The sequence below is a fragment of the Rhipicephalus microplus genome, chromosome 5 (genome assembly GCF_043290135.1).
Source record: "Rhipicephalus microplus isolate Deutch F79 chromosome 5, USDA_Rmic, whole genome shotgun sequence".
NCBI classification, from domain to species: Eukaryota; Metazoa; Arthropoda; class Arachnida; order Ixodida; family Ixodidae; genus Rhipicephalus; species Rhipicephalus microplus.
In genome coordinates, this window is record NC_134704.1 from 44,874,196 (window position 1) to 44,887,421 (window position 13,226).

Below are 13,226 nucleotides of genomic sequence, written 5' to 3' on the forward strand. Positions count from 1 at the left end.
TTGCTTTAAACCTACTATAAAAACGAAGCCAATACTGAAACTGCAAGTAGCGTTAACCCGACATGATGCCTGCGTAGTCGTACCTATGTAATGTCTTTTTTTTCCTTTTTTGAAAATTATAAAGCCATCGCTGCATCCACAGTTGCTGTTGCACCGGCATAGCACCTGTGTGAGGTATTTTTGCGAAGCAATTTGCAGAGATCACGTGGCTCTGAAAAAAAAAACACCTGATTGCTATGCAGAATGCTTAGGTTCGATTCCTGGCAAGATTCTGATGTTCTGTCCTTGCATTCGTTGAGTCGGCGCTGCTCTCAGTTTCTCTTAACGCTCTCGCATTTAGGCTACCATTGCTTGCCTTCACCGTTCAGGTAAATAAAAGCTGTCTATCACCCGTGGCGCATACTCACGTACGTTGGCCCTTGGTATACGGGTGTGTCGCACGTGTCGGGAGTGAAGGGTTAGACGACGTACGTGACAAGATTGCCACGTTATCCACTGTTCTCGCGACGTCTTAAGCAAGGCAAGCAAGAGCCGTCGGTCGGTCGGTCGGTCGGTCGGTCGGTCGGTCGGTCGGTCGGTCGGTCGGTCGGTCGGTCGGTCGGTCGGTCGGTTTGATGGATGGATGGATGGATGGATGGATGGATGGATGGATGGATGGATGGATGGATGGATGGATGGATGGATGGATGGATGGATGGATGGATGGATGGATGGATGGATGGATGGATGGATGGATGGATGGATGGATGGATGGACGGATACTCTCAAAGTCGCCGAAGTTTGCTAAGAAGTACTTCGCATTTGAAAACTAAAGGGAGTGGCGAAAAGTGTAAGATGGTTTAACGCCCCAAAACCACCACATGATTATGAGAGATGCCATAATGAAGGGTCCTGAAATTTTGACCACCTGGAGTTGACAGCGCAAACTAAAAACTGTTCAATAAGTAGATGAGCATGATTTATATGCAGAGACCACATGCGTGCGATCAGCTGCCCAAGTGCAGAACAACAACAACAAAAAAAAAGATGAGAAGTCGCATTCGCGCGAACTAATGCGCATGGTGAAATAGGGACACCGGACGGTGCTACGTGAGAAATGTAGCTGAAGAGATCGCTAGGTGTCTTAGCAGTGTACGAGCGGGCTCAAAATCACCGGTTTCGGGCGAGTTGGTTTTGCATAGTAGAACACTGTCATGGGTACATGTGCACAGCCTAGGTCAGAGGGAGGGGATTAAAACAGAACTGCTCACTTCCGACAGATCGTATACATGCAAAAAACCTTAGATGCCTCATCAAACGTGGCGATTGACCCGATGTGATGCAAAAAATGATCGAGATGGGATGACGTCATTATATATAACACCAACTTGACGACGCCATCACATGACATCGTAGCTTGGCCAAATGTGGTTCGGTCACAGAGGCAATGCCGAATCACGGTTGCTTGCACAGTGCTTTCGGGAAGGAGCGGCGGAAGATAAAAAACGTTGACCGAGAATAAAAAGAAAAGGGTGGTAGGGAGCTTCGCTATCGAGTATGGACAATACGTGGTGGACCCTGTGAGTTTTCCCATCCAAACTGCGTAGCGATTTCGGAATCGATGAATATGTGACTTGAATAAACTGTCAGTTGGAAGTAAGCGCTTTGTGTTATTATCACCGCCTCCCTCTGCCCGCCCGACAGTGTTCTGCTACAGTGTACTAGATTACACTGTAACAGTGTACAGTGTACTACACACTAACAGTGTACTAACAGTGTACAGTGTACTACAGTGTACTAGTGTGCTACAGTGTACAGTGTACTACAGTGTACTGTAGTTCTGCTAAACGTGCGAGCGCAACGCGTTGAGACTGCGTCCACAGCGCGCACGTGTTGTGCTAGTTTCCAAAGTCGCGTGATGCGGCGGTCACACCAGCGGGTCCCGCGGCGAGGGGAGGAGCGTCCACCTATCTAGAAACTTCGAGTGCGTTGTACACGATGGAGGACCGTTGTCTATCCGCGCAGAATCTGTTTAAGACTTGACGGGCCGCGACAAACAATACGTGCGGCACAGAGTCTCCGCAAGGCTTTCACTCGGCCCGAGCGCGGAGTGGCCACTCCAGATGTTTGTAGAGCACAGACGCCTTCGAAGTAAACGCAGATATACGGTATACGCACAATACTCGATGCCTCTCGTCTCGGCCGAGTGGTTGCGATAAGCAAGAGCGCCGTTCACGAGGGCATCCGACGCTTCGTCTCCTCGACCACCGTGAAAATGGTATCACGACGTCTCCGGCACGGCGTGCATCCCTATTGATTGCCGATTCTCGCTAAATATACGATGCGAGAAACATTAAGGAGGACGCAGAACAGAGAGATACTTGCTGTATATATATGATGGAAATCGAACACGTAAGCTTGTGGAAAAAAAAACGCCTGTGCGCGTGGTACTGCAGAAAACACGTAACATAATTGATCTAAGCAGCACAAACTGCCAACGGGTAGCACAGTAAGGCTTCTGCCGACGTGTGGTATGACACAAAAAGCTTACATGAAAACAAGAATGACGGCGGCAGCAGCAGCAGTGGCAAATATGACGACGACGACGACAACGACAACAACAACATCAACATCATCATCATCATCATCATCGTTATTATTATTATTATTATTATTATTATTATTATTATTATTATTATTATTATTATTATTATTATTATTATTATTATTATTATTATTATTATTATTATTATTATTATTATTATTATTATTATTATTATTATACGTGGTGTTAAGATACTTTTAGGAGGCATGTCATATAGGAGGACTTCGGCTCAATTTGGATTAACATAGGAGCTAAATCTAAGCACACAAATGTCTTTTGCAGCTCGCCAGCATGTAAATGTGCACACTGGAGGCGGGAGTCGAACCCACGCCCTCGTAAAGCCCCTCAAGCTCAGCGGCGTCGCATCTTACGTTCTAAGATCCCGCGGTGGGTAGAATACGAAGATAAAGAAGAAAAGGGAATCTGATTCAAAATTTAAAAAAAAAAGGACTTCTGCTAGCAAGTTCATATATAAATGTCTAAAAATGTATCTGGATGAAATGGCAGAAAAGTGAACATTCGAAGTATCTCGGAGAACCCTTTGTGTTTCCGCAAGCAAAGGTTCATGCAAGGCCTTGCAAGCAAAGCCTTGCAAAGGTTTTGGTGCCATCTAGCATGCACTTAGGAAAGTGTTACCGTTTCGGCCATGATTTCAGTGCACACGCGTCCATTTTTACGTTTTTGCTGGCCTCTTGACACGCTTGACGGCTTGACACCGAGGCCTGTATCCACAATAACGTCTTACAAAAAAACAAAAAAACGCTTAAGAATATATTTTTTTCAACCAATCACGGCACGGAACTTATTAGCGAAGCCGGCTGACTAATGGGGAAACGTACTTGCGAAAGAGAAGATTTGTGATTTCGGCCCCTGACTCACATATATTTACACGCTTTAAAAAGAAGGCACGCATCAACGAAACGACAAAGCATCAGTTTCTCTAATGAGATATTCTTCATAATCCGAAGTGCCCCACTATACGGCCCAACGAGGCGTTGCTCTGTCTTGCTGAAAATCACATCGTGGTTTTGGCATGTGAAATTATTATCATGTAAGGCGTTAAAACGTAACATACGTACGGATAAAAGGTTCCCCAGCACGTGAACAGAACCTATTCCTCTAGTAGGCGTCATGGAAAGATTTTCGTAGTCATAAACAGGCATCTCATAGGTTCGTACCTAAAGTCTTCTGCATCAACGCCAGTTGACACATTTGTTTTGTAAGGCACGAATGCTGCCATTACGAAGCTTGTCACCGGTCTATAGAAACCAACGATCAATAAACGTCCATAAGCGACACGGTTTGCCTCCTATCCTGTCTTGTATATGGCCGTGACATATATCAGCTGGTTCGAGTCCAAACAGTCCAGTTGTGGCGCCTCTGTGAGAGGCAGCTTCGATATCATGAAGCATCACGCAAACATTGTGACATATCTCACTGCGTAAATCCCGCAGGTCGCTCGTACACATCGGCTGTCCAGTGGGAACCTGTGTTTACCTGTGCAAGCTGCCGGGCTGTGGCCCGTGTATACGTTTCTGGGACAGTAAACACTTATTTTTCTGGTATAATCTCTACACTCCGGACAAACAATGCTGCTCAGCACTTTCGTTTCATCGGTGTCACTCTTGCTAATGATGATGCTAATGATGTTATGTCGTCCGGTCGTGGCTGGTTTCACCTGACACCATTAACATATAAATGCCAGTGAGATACGCCTACCATTATCAATTTAGGCCGACGGAAGAGGTTTCTTGTGGTGAGATAAATCATCTAACCATCTGCTGCTTTCTTTTATTATGCACTTTTTATTATGTTTTCATTGTCATTCATGTGAAACGCATGTGAAACGAGTGTGAAACTGCCCCGCCGTGGTGGTCTAGTGGCTAAGGTACTCGGCTACTGACCCGCAGGTCGCGGGATCAAATCCCGGCTGTGACAGCTGCATTTACGATGGAGGTGGATATGTTGTAGGCCCGTGTGCCCAGATATGGGTGCACGTTAAAGAACCCCAGGTAGTCGAAATTTCGGGAGCCCTCCACTACGGCAGCTCTCATATTCATATGGTGGTTTTGAGACATTAAACCCCACAAGTCAATCAATCAGCGCATGTGTAACTCTACGAGTACGTAGTGCGGTGAAACGGCGCCTCCGTGCGCAAAACCAAGAGCGCATACACGAGGAACTATACGTGACTTTTATTCATGAGCGCCGGAGTGAATAAAAGTTCATTTGTTGCTTGGGATGCGTTTCGCTTCTGCTCTGTTGTCTCGTCATAACCGCACGTCAACATATATAAGTTGCTGTATTGCCGGATTATTATTTCGAAAAGACTGTTTTGTATCTGCAAGTTCGTATTTTCTGACGACGTTTTAAAAGCAGACTGCGGCATGTGACGTCATGAATGGGGTGTTCTCGCAAATTCACAATTTCAACTGGACATTCGCCTCCTATAGTGTGTATGCCGGGAAGCAGTAAATTAAGGGTTGAAGCGTTCGCATGATTGCGGTGCACTAAAGACTGCTGTTTCTATTGTCTTCAAACTGCTGCCATGCCGCCACACATAAGCCCAAAAAATAAAAACAAAGAAACCGATGTCAAAGGAATACTTCTGTGCGGCGAAATCTATAGTGCGTCAGGCTGGGAACACAGCAACGTATATCGTTTCGTCTGGTCCCGAAAGAAGCAGAAGCCTCGCAAAGGAGAACAGCATGCACTAGAGAGCTGCACACTGGGAAAAAAGTGGCTGACACCATTTAATCTATCTGGACATTGTCGACAGTTTAAGAGCACGTGAATGTTCGACGAACGTGCGATTTTGTGCCGACGCAGGAACGAAGAAAGGTGTTTAATGGTTGATACCTGGCACGTCAGTAATAGTGGTAGCGCACGCGCAACTATCAATTAACTTGCATATAGAAGAAAGCGCACGTCTGAATAGTTATCTCTAGAGTGCCTCGATGCGCGCGCCCCCGCTTAGAGTGGTGTCAGCTTTTGCAAGGGCAGATGCCGCCGCCTCGGCTTCGGCGCCAGCGCGACCGCCATTTTGGCGCCTCCGGCTGGTAGTTCGTGCTTGGCGTGTGAGGTGTTGTTGGGCAGTGTTCATTCCCTTACAGTTTTATGCACCCATCTCCGCATCACCATGCCCGGCTGCTGCGTGCCGCAGTGCTCGAATCACTCGAGAAACGGATGGAAGTTGTACCGGTTTCCAAGAGACCCAAAAAGAAGGCTTCTTTGGACCGTTAAAATCAAACGAGACAAGTGGCAACCGACTGATACGTCGCACGTATGCAGCGTAAGTAAACATTTTTTTTTTTTTTTAGTGCGTCGTATTCTGACTGGTCAGCATTATTTAGGGCGCCGTTGTTTTTTATTTAGGTGCGCAATGTAAACGCAGGACAGCCAAACGTCGTGCAGGGTACTGTGCGGCGTGCTCGTGTTAAAAGATCACGCTTTAAGAAAATGCGTCAAGTACGGGGGCTTCGGAAGCCCCCGTGTCGATAACATTTCATGCTGGTTCAAGGGCCTCGAGTGTGCTACTACATTCATAGGAATTGCGACTAGTTTCAGTGCCCTTGCACGGGAAAGTGTTGCCTTGGCAGCAGCGTTGTGAAATCCTTCCCACCCCCTACCCGAGGCTGTTAATTTCCTGCACTGCGCTTCGCAGCTATTTTGCTCGCGAGACCGGCTGCCGCTGTCGTGACCGTCCGCCTCGCAGCCCGAAGACAGACTTCGTGAAATTGCCGTACTCGCTCGCCAACTCGCCCCGACAGCGTACGCGTCGACCGGGTGCTGGCGGAGTTGAGCTGAACGAAAAGTAGGCAAGAGATGGGGACGCAGGAGGTGTAGTTAAACAGATGAGAATTTAGAAAGTGGAGGAGGGAGAAAATTATATGCAAGGGCAGAAAACGGGGAGTGAGTTCAGGCCGCGTGCCGGCGAGCGAGTACGGAAATCTGACGGCGCTTGACTGCTGCCGAACTTCAAGAGTACGGCACGTAGAGTTCACGTAATTCACATAAGAGGAAATTGGACGTGAAATGCGCGCATATGGCCTCGCAGGGAATTAACATAGGCTCGGGTGCGTGGTAGGGGGATTTCACAACGCTCACGAGGCCTGCCCATGTTTATTCGTGCACGCGTTGGCACTGATCGGTCGAAATTTGAACGCCTCTTGTGAAATCAAGCCGTTTGAACATAAACATGCTGTTCCTGCGAAAAACTCGTAATATTACGAGGCCGGACTTCTGCCCGTCTTGTGTGTATCGTCGTATGTATACTTGGGAATCAGGAACACTTCAGTGACGAACAAAACAAGCGCTGTTACGGAGTGTTGTCATTTTTACCTGACAAATAAATTCGATTGCATTGGGAACTTGGAGGCTTGGGTACAAAGCTTTCGATAGAATGAAATCTGTAACGCTCGCTATAAAATCAGACCTGGTCCTTTGTCGGCACAATAGACTAATATTTTATTCACATGAATTCAGGAATCCTTACAGATCTTCAGTGCGAAAATTGAAAGGGTTATTATAACAGCAGGCTGGGTCTATGATCGCGCTCACTGAAGTGGCTTACGTGAAAGCGCGCGTGAGCTCAATTAGTTTCCTTCTTTTTGTGCTTCAAAGTTGCTGCTAGTTCCTGCTGCGAATCATACTGAATGCATACATGAAATCTTGTTTATTGACAGTGACAGACATTCGTTTTTCTTCTGCCAGTGTGTTAATTTTTAATTCTGGTTTTATTTGCAGGCTCACTTTGAAGAGAACAACTATGAGCAACATCGTGCGGATGGCTGGAAGAAGTTGAAACCAAATGCCGTCCCAACTTTGTTCACATTCAAACGTAAGATTGAACTTTTTTCTTGCATTACATAAAGCAGCACCAGTTGCAAGTACTCTATGTACCTGGGATTTCTACGAAGCTAACACCAAATAGGTCCTCATATGCTGCGTCCACATTAGTGCATAAATTCTGGAAATGCAGTCACGGACAAAGCTAGGAAATGCGAACACAAAAATGTGAACCAGATCACGCAAAATCGAAAAATACTGCTAATATTAGACGGTCAAATAATGGCACGCTATTAGTGCGTTTGGAAAGCTACATTTCCCAACTTTGTTTGGGGGATTACGTTGCATCACTTTGACTTGCATGTAAAAAAAATTGCGATACTTGAGTGTTGTGGTTTATATTTCTTGTTTGCATTTTTTGGTCATGACTGTATATACGTCTGGATTTCAGTGTTTACAGGCATGACCCACTGCACAACAGTTTTCCGCTACTTAGCACACGGTCGTGTACTGCTAGGATGTCAGGTGCAGTAGCTATGTTATTTACAAAGGGGGAAAACGGAAACCATGATGTATACGAGATCCACGATGCACGAGCCCCCACTACAGTGCGCCTCATTACCTGCGTTGCGTTGGCGTGTTAAGCCCTACAATCAAATAATCAATAAACTGCATAGGGAGCGAATGTCAGTTGAGCCCTCCACAACGGCGCACACGTGTAGCTCTGGCATATGAAGCTCCAATTTGAATTAGAGCCATTTATTGTGGGGAGAAATTTTGAGCACAATTTAATTATGGTATTTTAAGACCTTCCCCTATCTCTTGTGGAAAGGGCGGGGGAAGTCCAAGTGTCTTCCTCACGTCAATAACTAAGCCGGTATCTGCTGCATGTGTTACATTCGTAAAATTAACAAGCTAGACATGAACTGGCATTGCTTGAATATGTTCATGAATACAAACATTTCTGCTTGCAGCACTGCCTAAGGAACGAAAGCCACCAAAAGAAAGAACTGTGCCTGCACCCTCCAGCAACGAGACCAACAAATCTCCTCCTGGTCTGCGTCAATATCCAGCTGCAGTTAAAACTACCCTAGAGACCCCACAAAGCCACGCCGTTCCTGAATCTACACGGCAAGGAACATCGTGTTATGGGCACGACACCATGGAAGTTGACGACGCCGTTGTTGAACTGTCAGCGAACACTAGTGATGCAGATTCAAGAGAAGTTAATGCAGCGGCTGGTGAGACATCAAATTCTACTGCAGAATCAGCAGAACTGAAGAAGAAGCTTGCTGACCTTACAAGAAAGTACTCTGAACTTCAGCAACATCATGCCACAGCCAAGAACACCATTAGTGGTCTCAAGAAAAAAGTGCAAAAACTCGAGACTGAGGCAACAAATATTTCGCAAAATATGAAATTTCTCAACGACGATCAAGTACGCGCTCTCTCAAGGAGCAGCAGCTTGGGGAACTCTTGGTCTCCGCACACTGTCAAGCAAGGCCTTCAAATTAAGTTTGCTTGTGGAACAACCGGATATGAAACTTTGAGAAAAATGGGATATCCTCTCCCATCCAAAAGAACGCTCGCACGGAGGATTCAAAATTTGAAGTTTCTCCCAGGCGTTCTTCACGAAGTGATAGACGTTATGAAATGCAAAGCCGAGACCATGGAGGATGTAGAAAAGGACTGCGTCCTTTTTTTGGATGAAATGGAGATAGTGCCGGGGTTTGAGCTAGATCGGGCTGAAGACGCACTTCTCGGAGGAATAACTCTTCCTCCGAAGCCTGAAGAGCCTGCGGTTCATGCTCTGGTATTTATGTTGGGCGGACTTAACCAGCGATGGAAGCTATGAATTTACCGGAAGAAACATCGATGGCGGCTTGCTGAAAAACTATGTGTTGGAACTAGTACAGCTGTGCAGTCAAATATATCTGAGAGTTCACGCAATCACATGTGACATGGGCTCGGCAAACCGCGCAATGTGGAGGGAATTCGCCTTTTCCAGTCACAGAGATTCTTCCACGGTGTGCTCCATACCTCATCCGTGCATGGACGGGAAGGAACTTTTTTTCATTGCTGATCCGGCTCACGTCTTGAAGAACCTCAGAGGCCAGCTCTTGAGCTCAGAAGTTTTCACGTTGAGTGAGGCCACAGTTGCCAAACATGGCCTGCCTTCTTCACAAGTCAACTTGGAATATGTTCAGGCTGTGCTCGAAGAAGATTCTAAAAGAGAACTGAAGGTAGCCCCAAACTTATCCGAAATGCACACCAGCGCAGGCCACTTCACCAAAATGAAGGTTGGTGTCGCTGTACAACTTTTTCGGGAAGCTCCCCCAGCTATCAGATTCCTTATAAAGGAAGGAGTTCTTAAACAGGAAGCAGAAACAACAGCTTGGTTCATGGAGCTGATTTCAAAATGGTATGCACTGATGTCTTCGCGGCATCCAACACTGGCCCTGAGTCGGAGAAGTAGGGCTAAGTACTCCGAAGCCCTAGATACATTACACACAGCAATAGAAACCATCAGAACTATGAAAATGGGTGCCACATCCCATTGGAAACCGTCGCAAGCAGGTGTACTCATATCAACTACAGTTGTACTTCGCCTCCAAGACGTTCTTTTAGGAGACGAAGGCTATGAGTTTTTTCTTACGAGCAGGCTCCTGCAGGACTGCTTAGAGAACCTCTTTTCTGTGGTGCGGCTTATGAAGCCGGTTCCCAATGCCTACGATCTCAAGTGCGCTCTGAGACTGATGAGCGTAAGCCAATTTTTGCATACACCGAGGACGACCAGCTACGAGCTTGATGACAGGGAGTACCTGGTGGACCTGCTATCCCAGGGGAAGGAAGCCTGCGTCGAGAAGGAAGCTCAAGAAATCGATGACTCAGAGATTTTGTTCATCGAAGGATTGTCGTCCACAGAATGCAGTATTCTCTTTTACCTAGGAGGATTTATTTTGAAGGGAATTTTGACATCTGTGAAGTGCGCAAAATGCAAAGATGCTCTCCTTGGAACTGCCAACGACGAGCATGCTTCGCTGACAGCACTGAAAGAGTACGTTTCAGATGGAGGCAACCTCATCTACCCCAGCAAGGGAGTTATGAAAGCCTTGATAGACTATGAGGAGCATTTTGCTGCCATAAACTCTTGGTGCACGGACAAAGTAGTCACGATGAAGTCGCCGCTTCGTTCACTCACCGCATACCTAAACAAGGTGCACCGCCGCAGCTTGTGTGTATGCGCGGAGCACGAGGACAGTATATACCGACTGCTCACAGAGAGGTACGCAAGAATAAGGCTGCGCATTCACCTTCGGCAGGTTCCAGTAGGGAGTTGCAATGGACATGCAAGCAAAACATGTGCCGGCGTCAACCTCTCATGAGAAATGGACACGCCAAGATAAGCTGTATGCTTAAAAGGTTTCGGCTCACGTGGGCACGCTTTTGACTCTTGCATTTTTTATTTTTAAACATTTCATTTCGTACTGCATTTGGTTTGTCTTGTATCTGACTTTGATTTTCACTAGTGGGACAACGCAGCATTAAGGCGCACAAATAAATGGCCTGTTCACTGAAATCGTGGGTGTCGTTTCATAAAGGTACACTGGTAAAGCATGTTACTCTCGGGTATGCTGCCTGCACAGTGCATGAAATGGTGAGGCAGGGGAAGGTGGTACCGAATGTCAGATAATGTGTGTGTGTGTGTGTGTGTGTGTGTGTGTGTGTGTGTGTGTGTGTGTGTGTGTGTGTGTGTGTGTGTGTGTGTGTGTGTGTGTGTGTGTGTGTGTGTGTGTGTGTGTGTGTGTGTGTGTGTGTGTGTGTGTGTGTGTGTGTGTGTGTGTGTGTGTGTGTGTGTGTGTGTGTGTGTGTGTGTGTGTGTGTGTGTGTGTGTGTGTGTGTGTGTGTGTGTGTGTGTGTGTGTGTGTGTGTGTGTGCGTGTGTGTGTGCGTGTGTGTGTGCGTGTGTGTGTGCGTGTGTGTGTGTGCGTGCGTGTGCGTGCGTGTGCGTGCGTGTGTGTGTGTGTGTGCGTGTGTGTGCGTGTGTGCGTGCGTGTGTGTGTGTGCGTGTGTGCGTGCGTGTGTGTGTGCGCGTGTGCGCGTGTGCGCGTGTGTGTGTGTGTTATATACACACACACGCAAGTATATAAAGTACAGCGATTCCTGCCTTTGCTATTCGGCTGATTCACAAAGACCCAAATATTGCATTCCTTTCAGCAAGCGTAGTAATAAAAGTTCATGCGCCCCTCCGTCTTAACGACGACAACGGTTTAACGCGAATCTTTCTGGTGTGGGAGTTCGTGGCTCATTTCATTCAGTCTATGTCAGCCCCTGGCGCATTGTACAAGCACAGGCCACCAGTTTGTATGACGTGCGTTGTTCCATTTAACAATTAGGCAACAACAGCACTAAGAGGTGTCCAAGTTGCACCAAAAAAAAGCTCGCCAACGAGTACTTCTTTCCTACCATACGCGAGCACCGCAAGCGGTAATGTGCTTCGCATGCTGCCCCACTACGGCAGGAGCCGTAATGGCGGCCGTCGTAGCAGACGACGCGGCTGTCCTCACCCTCAGCGGAGCGCGCGGGCATCAAGGCACCCTAGTTATCTCTCGTGCGGACCACCACGTGTGCTAGATCGACCTTTGCATAAGCTTGCGCTGATAAGTTCTCGCGTCTTTTTTTTCTTTTTCTTTTCGTCGTTGTGCACCTTTGCAGTTATCAGTCAGCATTTGTGGTGCCTTGACTAATCTTTTCTATCTCTGTTTGGGCACCCCGCTCCTTCAACATGAATGTGTAAATGTTAAAAACACTTTATACATGTTACAGGAATGCATGTTCGAGCTCCAAATCGTGTTGCGTTATTATTTTTTGTTTTGCAATATCATACCCGTTTTGCCTTCTTCGCTCAACCGTATGAATAGAGACCATAAAGAACACATTCACAATGCTAAAGGCAATATCGAGGTTTCCGCACAGCAATTCATTGAGGATGTTTGAGCATGTTTCGAGTGGGTGGACAACGTCGAAGACCTGCGAGCGCGTCGTCGCCCACACGCGTTGCACACCGGCGCACTTCGCGCCAACGCTTCGACAATTCGCGATAGCTTTCACGATTTTTTTCCATTGTTTGTAGCGAGACAAGCTCCATCTGTTCGGGATGTAGCCAGAGAATCTCATTGGAGTATAACTGGACGGCAATATAAGTGACAGTTATCGCAAGGTATACACAAGCTTCGTATAATCTTTGGCCAGATGTTGCAGCCCTCCACGGTGTACACGGAAGAACGCGAGCCGGCTTTTCAGGCACCTGTGAAGCCTGTTCTCCTTTAGACACATCCTTATTGTATATCAACGGAAACTTCGTGCGGCAGATGCGACTTCAATAACAACCAAGGAACGAGCAGATAGCGATACAAGTGCTGTCCCACGCCGCTGTTTTCGAGACAAACGCGCGGATGTCACGCCTCGGGGATTCGGGGAGTGGGTCTATTCGCCAGCTGTTCACATTGCAGGACACTGACATTTATTTCTGTAAAGACAAATAGCAGCTGAGTTTAAGAGACCACTAGTTCAAGTCATCTTGTCGCGAGTCCATCTGTGGTACCCGGCTGTGGTGCGCAGTCCATATGGCCGGAACATATAGACGCGTGTCTGGATTTCTTAGTATGGCGTCTATCTATCCGAACTTGATGCACGTACACGTGCGCCAAGTGCCGATCACTTCCTGGTTCGGCACCTTGCGACGTATGTTTCGGCATCTTTTCCAAAAAAAGAAAACATACAGTGTGCGTCATTTCTGAATGATTAATTAACTACATGACTTTTTGTTCCCCGTGTCTTGGCCATACACACGA

At 47.0% G+C, this 13,226-nt stretch overlaps 1 protein-coding gene across 1 annotated transcript; it reads left to right on the top strand.

Moving 5' to 3' along the window:
* The first annotated feature begins 5,532 nt into the window (after nt 1–5,532).
* Nucleotides 5,533–12,702, top strand: LOC142817482 (uncharacterized). Its single transcript, XM_075894497.1, has 4 exons — nt 5,533–5,876; nt 7,331–7,424; nt 8,347–8,765; nt 12,634–12,702. The coding sequence occupies exons 1-4, from the start codon at nt 5,724–5,726 to the stop codon at nt 12,700–12,702; spliced, it is 735 nt and encodes a 244-aa protein (XP_075750612.1). The 5' UTR covers nt 5,533–5,723.
* Nucleotides 12,703–13,226: the final 524 nt, after the last annotated feature.

Bases quoted from the DNA above. Each gene is read 5' to 3' on its own strand.
- LOC142817482 (XM_075894497.1), top strand. From the start codon at position 5,724: ATGCCCGGCTGCTGCGTGCCGCAGTGCTCGAATCACTCGAGAAACGGA. The intron at 5,877-7,330 runs GTAAGTAAACAT...TTTTATTTGCAG, and splicing joins ATACGTCGCACGTATGCAGC to GCTCACTTTGAAGAGAACAA. The intron at 8,766-12,633 runs GCAACAAATATT...CAGATGTTGCAG, and splicing joins TGCAAAAACTCGAGACTGAG to CCCTCCACGGTGTACACGGA.